Genomic DNA, 14,058 nt, shown 5'->3' on the forward strand with positions numbered 1-14,058 from the left:
TCCAACCTTTAAACAAGGGAAAATTACAGAAATAGACATGTTTGAGGCCCGTGTATTACACAGGTAATTGTTGAAAATTTAAACTTTAACCATTAAGTTAAATACTGTCAACAAATTGATCATATATTGTTAATACAATTACAATTAAATTAAAATTACATAATTACATAACTAAGATTACACAAATATGTTACAAATAGGTAAAAACTTCCTTTTACATCACATTTGTGATTGTATTAGCATATATACATTGTTTATCAAAAATTAAAATCTTTAGTTCATGTATGTTTGTAACACTTAATAAAGTAACATATATGTCTGCTTATAACTCTTGATATAGTCATATATAGTTGTCCACTTGTCCGTGTGACAAAAAAAGTTCTCCAAGTACATACAAACTCTAGATAAATGATAATATATATCCATGATACTAATAAAAAAATATTCATACACATAAAATATCATAGTTTTTAATCAATTAATATAATGTCATTTGAGAATATCTGCTCAAGTTTATAAAAAAAACATGATTATCCCAAAAACCATATACCTGAACTTTGATGAGATAATCATCCTTAGAATCTTTACAATTTAAAATTGAATGATCATGATAAATTTGTTTTCATTAATATTCTGTGTATGATAAATTTTTAATTGACTTTATATTTTACAATTAAAAATTGTATAATCAAGCAACATAAAAACCGAAAATTTAAATATAACGAAATAATTTGTTTATTTCATATGAATGTAATTGCCAGGAAAATGAAAAATACATACTAACATTAAAACCATGTTCAAATAATAGTGATTATTATGAGTTAGGAGAATATTAGAAGAATTAAAGTTGCATAAAGTGAAGGTAGTGATTCTTATTTATAATCGTTGAAAGTAGGGCTATCACTTTTACCCGTAACATGAAACCCAACCCACGAAAACCTCAACCCAAAACCCGGCCCGAGAAACTCGAACCTAAGAAAATACTAACCCGAACCTGAACCGAAGTAATTTGGGTTGGTTCATGGGTCTGAATTCTAAGTTTCGGGTCAACCTGAAAACTTTTAGTTTTAAAATCATATATATTTTTAGGTATTAAAGGCTAAGCCTTAGTCGCTGACGTTATCAGGATTTTGTACAAGTCGATTGTTCTCATTCCACATATTATGAATCGATTATTTATTGTTTATTATTTTGAATATAATCCATAATAAACACTTTAATTTACACTAAAAAATTCACTAATGTTCTCTTGTCAATCCATATGGAGAATACTTATTATATGTAGTAATTGATTTAGTTGGAATAAACCAATAATTTTAATGTCATATATTGAAATGACTTAAAAAATAAGGACAATATATGAAAATTGGTTGAAAAAAAAGGTGAGGAATGCTATGATATTGACAAGTGGCAAAAATAGTAGGCTTTTATTAGAATAAATAGATACTTGTCTATTTTAGCCTATATCTCTCCAATCATAGGTTTTTTGATCAATAAACAAATGACACGTCACCGAAGCCGGCTAAGGCGGCCAAGCCTTAACCGGCACTTTATGGGCACGGAATTTTATGAAAAGTAAACGGGTCCCACCTTTAACCAATAAAAATTCGACACGTGTCAAAGGCGGCTAAACTCAGTCTACATCTATGGTTATTTAGCCGGCATCTTTGACTCTTAGCCGGCTTCGGGATACGTGTCTATTTACTTAGCCGGCTCCAAATATTCCTTCTTAGCCGGCTTCAACTCGGCTTGTAGGCTAAGGCTTCACTTAGCTGCCTTTTTTTTCATTTAGCTGTCTAATTTTAGCCGTCAAAATTGAATATTTTATCAACCTTATTAAATATTTAGCCGGATTCACTTAGCCGTCTTCTTAGCCGGTGTAAATTTAGCCGCCAAAATTGAATATTTTACCAACATTACCAACTCTATTAAATATTTAGCCGGCTTCACTTAGCCAGCTTATTAGCCGATGTAAATTTAGCCCCCAAAATTAAATATTTTTACCTACTCACTTAATTATTTAGTCGGTTTCGCTTAGCCGCCAATTTTTTTTCTCTTAGCCGGCATGTTTTAGCCATCAGCAATAAATACTTTACCTACCTAAATTTAATTTTTCACCAACTATTTTTATAAAACCATACAACCATATTCACTACATCTTATAAAACAATCTTCACTCTCTCAAACTTTTTTACCTTCTTATCACAAGATACTCATTTTTTAAAAAAAATATGTTTGTTAAAGTCGCCGTTTATAGTGGTGGGAATTAGCATGTTGTTGATTGGGTTGTTGAATACCTTTCGGTTGATTGCATGAAACGCGTTTTACAGATAAGTACAAATATTACTTATTATTATTTAATTTCTTTATTTTCAAAAGAGTGTGATCTTCAAAATATTACAAGATTATCCTATAAGATGTCTACATTTACTGATTGGATCATCATCACATTCTCTAATGTCAAACATATCTTAGTTTATATAGACTAACCTAAATTGCTAGCCAAACATAACATATTATGATTACATAACAATTATGAAACATAACTACTATGACCTACTTGTCAATATTGGTCTCTCAAGTTCACCGACTATTGACTTGGAGTCCGAAATTACGTCCAACAAAATTTAGATCTTGAGGTATTGGTTAGGTGCATTACGCTACCGGAACCAAACGGTCGGTAAAACCTAGGTGTTGAGGCATTAGTCGACGTGAATTCGATGGGTATCAGTTAGGTTCATTACGCTACTAGAATAAACCCAAAAAACCTAGCTCATTAAATTAACATATTTAAAACAAAAACAAAAAAAAAATTCAGTAACATTGTTAATCCCTAAAAAAAGGAAAGACCAATAAATAATTTAAAAAGGTACTGTGGCACCGAGTTCCGTTTTTATCTTATATACAACCAGGTGGTATTGACATTCGTATAGCTGTGACTACAAGTCGATATTAATTCGATTGGTAGCGGGTTACGACTCTGTAACAGAACCCACAAAACTAAGTGCTTTAATGATCGAATACGAAATAATAATTGTTTAAAGAAAACACTCGTTGGAGTGATGAACCAACATTAATTCTTTTGATTTCGTCTTACGACTCTGAAACTAAACAAAAAACTCAATTGTTCATCACCTAAGATATTTCAAAATGCAAAACAAAAAACGTGGCAAAAAGAAACCGTGACTTGCAACGACAAACAACATGAATTTGGTCGGAATTAACGATGTCAACCATAAATGAAAAACAAAACAAAAAACGTGGCAAAAAGAAACCATAAGTTGAGGAGGCGATCGACGCGAATTTGATCGTAATCAACAGGGCCGACACTAAATAAAAAAACAAAATGTTCTAGAAAATTGTTTTATATAAATACAAACAACAAAAGCAAAATAAAAAAAATATGAATCAACCAGGTGCCTCCAAGTAGACCAATCGGGTCACTTGCGGCACGAAGCTTCTCCTTTAATATATAGTAGTAATAATAATAATTATCCTATGTTTACTTTGTGATAACATTTATATATTATAAATCAAACAAAATACACATCTTGAAAACTAATATATTTCAACGTCATTTTCCTTCGAAAATGCGTAGAAAACGGTGTGTTCCAACTTGTTTCCGATAGAACATCATGATAAGAAACTAAGGGGCCGTTCGGTTCGTGGAATTTGACGGAATTGGAATTGGAATTGGAATTGGAATTGAAATTGGAATGTAATGGATTCTTTTGAAATTCCAAAATATGTTTGTTTCATATATTTGTCAATGGAATTGGAATGTAAAATACCTACATAGACAAAATTGCCATTAAAATAAAATATATATATAATTCTAAAACTCAAATATTAAAAAAAACTATTTCAGTAATCCCATCCACACTCGTACCTCCACCCCCACCCCACCCACCCACCCCCCCTACTCTACCAATACAGAAACAGAAGAAACATGTCATGCAATGCAAATGCTAAAGATTGACAAAAAACCTGCAATCACCAACAACTACTTGTGCATGCAACACTTATATAATGAACCAATGACATACCTGGTGATGTAACACTTCTAAATTAAAAATGAATCAACCAAAATAAGTTTAGTAAAATTAAAAACCATCAGACATATCATCCAAAGTGTGAAATAGAGGTACAAAACATACGATTAACATTTTTCAACACACTACAGGAAGTTAATCTGACAAACGACTACAAGTTTAAACACGACGATAAATTCTTCAACCAATTTTCTTCATTTGTTCATCAAACTTACCCAGACAACAAAAACCTCACACAAGCCTCTCGTTCTTCTTCATCCAAACTCCAAAAAGTCATCACGTTGTCCCCTTTTATTTTTTCAATTGCCCTAAACCTGTCCAATTGAGTCAAAGATGTCATTTTTGAAAGCTCTGAAGGCAGCATCATAGTTTTCTTTTTCAAGTCAAGTTCAAATTTTATATCTTCACTCATTTCGGCACTCAATGCGGAAGAGGTTTCCTTAAGACGGTCAGCAAATAAATTAACCGCGTCAAGGAAATCATGAGATTGCTTCGTGCGTTTCCTCTTCTTGGTACGACCACTTGAAGTCTCTTCAACTTGAAAACTTGAATTGCTACCATCATTATGGCTATGCTCATCAAGATCATCATCCCCTCGGCTTTCTTGTTCTTTCACGTTGACCTCTTGTTCCATCTCAACCGCACTTTTGGCTTTGTTCCCTTTAGCTCGATCTTTTACAAATATCACACACAATTCTTCTGTAACATCCCGAAATTTCAAGATAATATTAATTATATTACTTAATAATAGAGGGAAAGTTTACTCGGGTTATCAGGAAATAAATAAAAGAATAGGAGTTGGTATGGGTCGGGCTAGTGTCGGGTAATGGATGTGGGTTATGGACTTGGATTAATAGAGATGGGTTAAATGAGAATGGGCCTTAGGTCCATGGGATTTCAGGGATATAAATATCCCCTAAACCCAAAATATCTTTCATTTTTCACCAAACTCCCTAACACACACACCACACACTAACTTCGTCGGGCAGGTCCAAGAGAAAAAGATTAGTGTGCTAGCAGGTTAACGAGATCCAACAAGCTCAAAGGTATGATTCTTGATCTTTGAAGTTTAAAGATCCAAGCTTTTTTAGTGTATAAGCGACCGAAAATGGTCGGGAAGCGTAGTGGGTGAGATTGAACCATAGCAAGGGTGTTAAAATCGCTCAAAATGCTGGAAAGAAACCGAACAGCGGCAGTCTGGGCAACTTCGCCTTCATCTGGGCAACTTCGCCTTCAACGCGACGAACTTCGCCTGCAAGCTAAGTTCGCCTGATGAACTTCGCCTGCAAGCTAAGTTCGCCTGATGGCAACTTCGCTGTAAAGTTAAGTTCGCCTGATGATAACTTCGCCTGAAGCCAAGTTCGCCTAAGGTTTAACTTCGCCTGAAGCTAAGTTCGCCTGAGGTTTAACTTCGCCTAAAGCCAAGTTCGCCTGAGGTTTAACTTCGCCTAAAGCTAAGTTCGCATAAGGTTTAACTTCGCCTAAAGTTAAGTTCGCTTAGAAAATAAATTAAAAACCTAATGGAAAATGTGTTAAGACAGCTCGACCCCAGCCAGGGGCTCTGCCCCTTGGACCCTGCTAGGGGCTGCCGCCCCTAGACCCCGCTGCCAGGGGCGCTGCCCCCGGACCCCCGTTCGTTGTGGGTAGTAGTTAAGACTGGAAAGATGATATGAGTAGTGATAGTTGTTTGATACGTGTACTTGTTATACAGTCAGCCGTGCACAGCTGAAGAAAGGGATTACGATTAACGGTGAACGTAACCGTGTTCAGGTGAGTTTCTAGCCCCATTCCTTGTTATGTTTTCGGGGCTGTGTGCATACTCGATGTGTTGTTAATACATTTATCCTAAGTGATAAGTGTATGTCATATGTGATATGTGTGATAGATATGAATGATTGTTTGTCGGTACGCGAACGATCTTCGGATATTGCGCGTACTGTCAGGTTAAAAATAAAGGTATGAATATTTCAAATGAATACTTGTCGGGGCGTGAACGATCTTCGGATATTGCACGTAACGACAAGGGGTATGGTTGTTAAATGAATGAGGTAAAGAATGCCTAGAGTGTTCTTATGTTATAATGTAAGTATGTGTATATAGGTACACGAATGGCATGTGAGTTCTACGTTCGACATTGTAAGTTAGGATGGCAAATCCCTCTAGCTTCTGTCGGACATAGACTCGGCTGGTGATGGCGTAGTTAAGGACTGCGAGCCTTATACGTGAAGTAGATGATATATGTAAACGTAGATAAGGACTGCGAACCTTATACGTAATGTAGATAGGCGTCAGCATAGGAAAGGACTGTGAACCTTATACGTGCTGATTTTGTAGCATAGGGGAGGACTGCGAACCTCGTACGTGCTATGAATTAGGTTGCAACATAGGGAAGGACTGCGAACCTTGTACGTGTTGTGGATGTATTTAAGCATAGGAAAGGACTGTGAACCTTATACGTGCTGATTTTGTAGCATAGGGGAGGACTGCGAACCTCGTACGTGCTATGAATTAGGTTGCAACATAGGGAAGGACTGCGAACCTTGTACGTGTTGTGGATGTACTATGGTATAGGGAAGGACCGCGATCCTTGTACGTACCATAAATGGTGAACATAGGAAAGGACTGCGAACCTTGTACGTGTTCACGACCTTGAGTACAGGTATAGACGGTGAACTATGAACGTACTCTCGGTAGACTGAGGTTAGTGATTGTAGATATGTATGTATGTATGGTAGCAAGTATGTATGTAGAACAGAAGGGTAACTAGTGAAGTATGGATATGTATCTACGGATATGTATGTATGTGTATGTATTGTATGGCGTTCGATTAACTAGAACTCACTCAGCGTAGCTGACTTTTAGTATGCGCGCAGGTGAGCTGATTATAGAGTTAGCATGAGGATGACACACGGCATGGATTGAACGGCTGGCATCTGAAGAAAGAAGTAAAGATGTTTTAAATATAAAGTTTTGTGTTATGGTATCAAAGAAAAGATTTAATGTTTTGTAACAAATGATTGATGTTTTATATTCCGCGAAAAGTTTTAATAAACTCTGATTTGAAGAACTGTGTTTATGAGTAAATCCGACGCTAAAGTAGGGTCACCGGGTTCGGGGCCTTACATCTTCATAGTGAGGAAGCCTTTTGTTTTGCCATTTACTCGCATTTCTATGACTCTTTCACATGATAAGAGTAAAATAAAAATAAAAACATTAATACCTTTTCGATTAGCCAAATATAAAAACGTTAATAGCATAAAAACTAGCATGTACCTCAATATAGGACTCCCATACACCGGGAGCATTAGTGGCTACACAATTAAGTTCTTTGTTGTAACCAAATCCACTAGTTTTTAGCATATCATAAACGACTTGCCAATCTCTCTTCATCGTTTTAATCCTTGATTCAATATGGGGTTTACCCAAAATGCCCGATCCAGGAAGTGATTCTTTCAAGGATGCTTCAAGATATTGTAAATATCCACTTCTAAAGCCATTATCAGATCTAAATCCCCCTATGTTAACCATGTTTATCAAAGCCTCAACAAGCTTTGCATCTTCATCACTACTCCACCCATGATATGTTCTATTATTGCTCGTCATTCCTGTTGGAAAAAAAACTAAAAATGGGTAAAAAAGCAGCATCTATATTAAAAAATTCCTATACTTGTTCATCAATCTGTGAAATTTAAAAATATAGACCAAACCCAAACTATATTTTGCATTAAGCATGACATCAAGTACATCCAAATTACCAAAAAAACACGATACATATGAAGAAATGCAAATAGTAGAACATAAAGTAGCATAACCAATAAAAAATAGCATAAACAACTAGTTTAATAATCGATGTGTTCAAAAGACATTCTTGATTAATTGGTAGCACTCCAAGAGTCAAACATGCTTTGGGCTAGATTGTTTCTAAATGTTGTCCACTCATTTGAAGTCACGATGTGAGTTATATTATCCTCATCTCCAAGATATCCCGTTCCTTCATCATCCATATGTGTGGTCTCAATTGGATCTATTGGCATTTCCCATCTTATAAAATTATGGAGGAGACAACATGCCATTATGATCCTATTCTTTTGGTTAATAGGATAATATGAGTGGTCTCTCAAGATTCCCCACCTTGCCTTCAAAATACCAAAGCATCTTTCAATAACATTTCTTGCAGATGAATGTTTCATGTTAAACAATTCTTTTGGGGTAGTGGGTTGGTATCCATCACGCCAATCGTTTAAATGATATCTTTGACCTCTATAAGGGGCGAGAAAACCTTCTCCATTTATGTAACCCGCGTCTACCAAATAATAACCTAAAAATACAATTATAATCAATAAACACCCAACAACTTCAATTACTAACTTTTTCTGTATACACCTAATGATTATACACACACATACCCGGCCTTGTAACTTTCAATCCATGTGGCCTATAAAGAGCATCTCGTAGGACTCTACCATCGGCCGCCGATCCTTCCCAACCCGGTAACACAAATATAAATTGCATATCTTGTGAACAAACACCTAACACGTTCGTAGCATCTCTCCCTTTATTGTTCTGTATTTAGGCTTCTTCGCATTAGGTACTAAGCATTTTATGTATGTTCCATCTAAAGTTCTTAAACAATTCTAAAACCCAAAAATACAATAGAAAGTGTTATTATACATTTCTATTTCCTAATGTAAGTATACCATAATAAGTTATAAAGATTACATAATACCTTAAACCATTTCCACCTTTGATCAGTAGAATCCTCGGAAACAGGTTCTGGTTTCTTAAGCAAGTGTGTATGCAATCTAATCACCGCATTGCAAACTCGAGAAACACATCTACTAATTGTATCTCCCGAACGATGAAAACGACATATGGCGACCCGATTTTTAACATTATGAGCTATAATGTGAAGGAAGATGGCTACTTGTTCATCAATGTCCATATTCTTATTTGGTTTTAACCCTCCAAATTCGTTAAGCATGTCACACAACTTAATGAAACACGCTCGATTCATCCTAATTTGGGATATAGCCATCCTGTCACTCTTAAAAACAACCTTATACAATATTGAATAGCGATCTATTTTTGATGAAGAGTATCCAATACGTGGTTTATCCCTTTTGTATTTGACTATCACCATGTAAAGGGATAGTATAAACAACGAAACAGTTTTAATAAGTTGGTTCCACCATGTCAAAATCAATCTCCTCCGTTGCTTACGTTTGCAAGTTGTTAAACTAAGTCGGCCATTTCCTATTTAAACATTACAAACAGTCGAACACACAATGGATTTAAATTAAATCTCTATAAAATTCACACACTCAGTCAGTTAACTATTAAAAAGTATGAAAACATGAATCCATCACTACAAAACTCATTCACATCAACATAACCAAACACACACTCAATCAATTAACTATACATGTGCTGCTACCTACTAAACCTGCATTTAGTTATCAAAATTAAGCCTATGTAACTAAATCTGATAAAAGAGAAATTAAGCACGCTCATGTGAATTGTACAGATCGATTACTTACAATTTTAATTTTAAGAAACAATATATCTAAAATTTTAAATTATTATTATTGTTTAAAATGGTAAATCGTCTACAAACATGAGTTACTGGTAATAATAATTATTGTTTCTTTTTAATAATTATTACAATTTTAATAATAATTAAAATAGTCTACAAACATGAGCTACTAGTACATATTTTTAAGAAACATGCAATTTGTAATTAAGCACTTCAGAGAAATTATCGAAGTGTACGGATCAAGAGAAATTAAGCGGAAACATGAGATAATGGTCAGAGAACATACAGAAGGAGCGGTGGAAGAGAACGATGAAGAAGATTCAGAGAAGCTTTCTAGCAGCAGCGACAGAAGAGACGACCGAAGGGACGGAGGAGACCGATCGGCGACGGAGGAGACCGATCGTCGACGGAGGAGAACGACCAGCGAGCTAGGGTTACTGATGTTGTAATTGAGGAGAATGAGAGGCTAGGGTTAATCAGATGGGGATAACGTAAATAAATGTGAGGATTATTATGGTAATTTACGAACTTTCCATTCAAATATTGAACTTTTCTTTTAAGTTTGGGAGGATTCTGAATTCCAATAAGGGAAGGAATCAGCTGGAATCTAATCCAATTCCCTTCTTTCTTATTTACCAACCGAACAAAAGGCGGAAAGGAATCTAAATTCCAATTCCCCCCAAATCCGTTGAATTCCGACGTAACGAACACCCCCTAAGAATAACCATCGTTGGAAAAATTTTTGCAACACATTTCCAACAAAGTATATTTCCTAAACATTTCTAACGAGTACAAATTATATTTATATATTTTTAATATTTTTTAAATAAATAGGATTACCGTTGAGTAGCTACGAGTAGATTGTAAGGTCAAATAAGTCACGATGTGTTAACAAGTAATAAACTACTCGTATTGGAAATGTATACCTAAAGAACTAATCGTTGACCAAGATCTACTTTTAATGACTAATTGAGCTTTCAAACTAACCGGTCCAGTTTGTTTCTTGTAAAACTAACATGTTCGATGTATTTGGTAAACAAAACAACTCGTCATGAATAGTTTAGTAAACTACTCGTGTCTCTAAAAGTTGTAATATAGTCGTCTTGACTAAATGATTTATGCAGTACACGTGGACATTAATTACGAGGCATTCAACTTCTTTAGTCGTGACGACTAAATGATTAGTGAACGTGCTTGTCATAGTTAGTTTATGGCCACGTGACATATTTTAATTGACTCTGCAAACTACTCGTACGTTAACATAATATACTCGTCACGACTAGTTTAAAATATCTATGTTTAAAAAATTATTTGAAAATTATATCTAAAACTTAGAAATTTGTTTTCGTAAACACTTATTTTAAAATTTTCCCTAATTTCATGGTGTTTGCCGAGAAAACCGGTACATGTAGTAAAGACGATGCTTTTATAAAAAAGTCAACATGTTAAGACGTTGACCTTTTGATAATATGAATTTCTCAACCTTTTGCAATTTGCACTATAAAAATATTGCTCCGGAAAAACTGTTAATACTGTTTGTATTATAAAATACTGCGACTTGTTAACGGATTAATTGTCATACACGAGCAAAACGAATATCTATCAACTAGCTCACTGGTTAATTATAATAAGTTGGATACTATAAAAGTTAATTATGAGGATAAAGTTTCATGCTACTTAAAAAAAAAATACACTTTTATGACATACTCCTAATTCCTAAAGCATCTATGTGTTTTACTGTTCTTTCACATGTTTTTGTTGTCCTTCTGTGTGTGGTAATCATTTATTGGCATGCATGTTTCTTGTTAGAAGAAAGGTAGTAAATTAAGTAGGTGTTTACGGTTCGGTTTCAAACCGTGAAACCGCCCAAACCGGTCATCGGTTTGGTTTCATGGTCGGTTTTTTTTTTTGTTATCTTTTGGTCGGTCGGTTTCAAACTTTTCAAACCGTAACGAACGGTTTGGTTTATGGTTTTAAAACTTTCAAACCGTATAAAACCGAACCGGACCGTGAGATTTTAATTTAGTTAATCTTTTTTATATTGTATATCATGGGTATTTGATTGTCTAAATTTATGTCTGCTTCAGTATTTTCTTTATATAATATATTGCTTGTTCTTTTGTATATCTGTGCTTCAGTTGCTTCTATCACTTCTACCGATTCTTTTTTTCTTGTTCTACATAATGGTGATGTTTAAATAACTATATATATAAAACATCAAGACTATTACACTATAAGTAATTGTTTTATTTAACAAGCTTTAATATGATTGTTTATAACAAGCTTTAATGGCTTTTATCATATGTATTTCATTTAACAGATAAGGAAAAAAAGAGTTTAGTGAGTTAGTTTAACAAGCTTTAAATGACTTTGTTCACCTATCAATTTCATGGTGCTTATACATGTCTCGAAATGGAAGCATATGCAATGAATCTTTGACAAGCCATTTTATTTTTCATTATTTTAGCCAAATAAAGCCCAAACCGTGAAACCAAACCGGAACCAAACCGGAACCAAACCGTTGATAACGGTTCGGTTTGTTTCGGTTTTAAAGCTCAACGGTTCGGTTTTGGTTTTTGGAATTAAAAACCGTTACTAATGGTTTGGTTTACGGTTGACCTAAAAACCTTCAAAACCGGACCGTAAACACCCCTAAAACTAAGTACTATATACAGTACAAAAATGTTTTTAGTTATCCTATACAATATCAAATATATTATTATACTAATGTGTATAAACATACCGAGTTACTGTATTAAAAACAATCATTAACACCTTTTTTTTTTGAACGGCCAACTAAGTAACGCCGGACACTCCGTACGCGGCCCCCATTGGCTAAAGGTAGCCCGAGCCGGCCACTAGTCCGGACGGACGAAGCCCCTAGTGATCCACCTGTTGAGGGATTCACCGGATAAAACCCGGGCCCCACGCCCGCTAAACGGCACAACAGCGAGAAGCCAATAAAATCGGGTGAGACCAAGACTCGAACCGTGACAAGCCAGGGTCATCCCTCATATCTCTCATATAAGTTGGTGGTAGTGAGGTTTGATCCCCCTACCTCTCACTTGTAAAGTGAGTGCTCTACCATTAAGCCACAACCAACTTATAACAATCATTAACACCTAAAGTGACTTGCTAGTTGTAACCTAAAACTCTAAAAGTACTCATTAACATATTATAGGGTTCGATAACAACCATTTTATTGGACTTATTATCAGTCATAAGCCATTAACATCTAACATGACCTAACGTGACCTAAAGAAATCATGAACTTAAAATAAGGCCCTACAATAGTGACTTAGTATACTTATCATAATAAATAAGCTATTAACAGCTAACTTGACTTTTCATAATCTTAATTGACTTGGCGAAACGTTGACACTTAAAAATGAACATTAAAGCTCATTAAAATGATTTTTGGACTTAGGCCTAGGGGTATATCTTAACGTCCAGGTCGTTAAAGCAGAATTGGCAAGAGTTAACGAGTGACATACTACTCCCTTAATGGGTCAAGGGACGTTAAATACAAGGCGAGTTAAATTGTTAATGGACTTTAAAATTCTCTACACATACAAACAATAATTTAATAATCAATTTTACATTAATTAAATAGAAGTAAATGTGGATTAAATAATTTTCTTAGGGTGAGATGAAATGAAATGAGGTTAAATAGGTGATGTGGTGCATATATAGAGTTATGGAGGTTAATGTATACCCGGCAATGACCTTACCGTCAAAATAAGACATTTAAATTAACATCTAATATAACTTGTTATAACCAATAATGACTTAATTATAACCAAAATCTAATGAAATATAATAATGCCCATTTAAGACCAATTACCTATCATCTAACATAAGTCATCAACACCTAAAATAATTCCTTCTAACCACAAATAACAACTTCAAATCAAATGTAAAGATGCATTTACAACAACTTTACACATGCTCATTATATATTTGCAAGTTTTGCACTCAAATGCGTCATGAGTCTTGACAGGATTTTTGACATATGACGTAACCCTGTTTGTTGAAAATCTAGTCAGATAATGATTATTAACTTGGCGGACTAAGGGAATTTAAGGTGCAAAGTTTTGAGGAGAGCTGATTCAATTGGACAAAATGGTAACTTTAATCAGCAGGTGGACATTTTGATATTATCATTTTTGTTTTTTCGGTGTAACTTCACCAACCGTGTTTTTTGAAGAACTCAAATTCAAGTTAAAGACTTGAACAAAGGTAATCGTGATTTAATCATAAGTGCAATTCAATGATATTGACATGGATTTTAACTTCTATATCTAAAGATTAAGACCCTGGATAAGTGTTTTCTACTATAGCAGCAAGTGTTTGTATGATGAGTTAAAGGAAAGTAATGATAAAATACATGGTTCCATTATATTTTATTTAAATCAAAAAATAAACTCTTACTCGCTCGTAGTTAACTAGTCATGACTCATGCCTATGATTATT

General features: G+C 34.6%; 1 protein-coding gene across 1 annotated transcript; it reads right to left on the bottom strand.

The window, feature by feature from the left end:
- Nucleotides 1-4,181: 4,181 nt before the first annotated feature.
- On the bottom strand, nt 4,182-7,992 carry LOC143633085 (uncharacterized). Its single transcript, XM_077101440.1, has 3 exons — nt 7,326-7,992; nt 7,182-7,229; nt 4,182-4,752 (listed from the first exon to the last, which is right to left on the bottom strand). The coding sequence occupies exons 1-3, from the start codon at nt 7,695-7,697 to the stop codon at nt 4,264-4,266; spliced, it is 909 nt and encodes a 302-aa protein (XP_076957555.1). The 5' UTR covers nt 7,698-7,992; the 3' UTR covers nt 4,182-4,263.
- Nucleotides 7,993-14,058: the final 6,066 nt, after the last annotated feature.

The sequence above is a fragment of the Bidens hawaiensis genome, unplaced genomic scaffold (genome assembly GCF_021521415.1).
Source record: "Bidens hawaiensis isolate Kalapana, Puna unplaced genomic scaffold, B.hawaiensis_p1.1 tig00006617_1, whole genome shotgun sequence".
Classification (NCBI taxonomy): Eukaryota; Viridiplantae; Streptophyta; class Magnoliopsida; order Asterales; family Asteraceae; genus Bidens; species Bidens hawaiensis.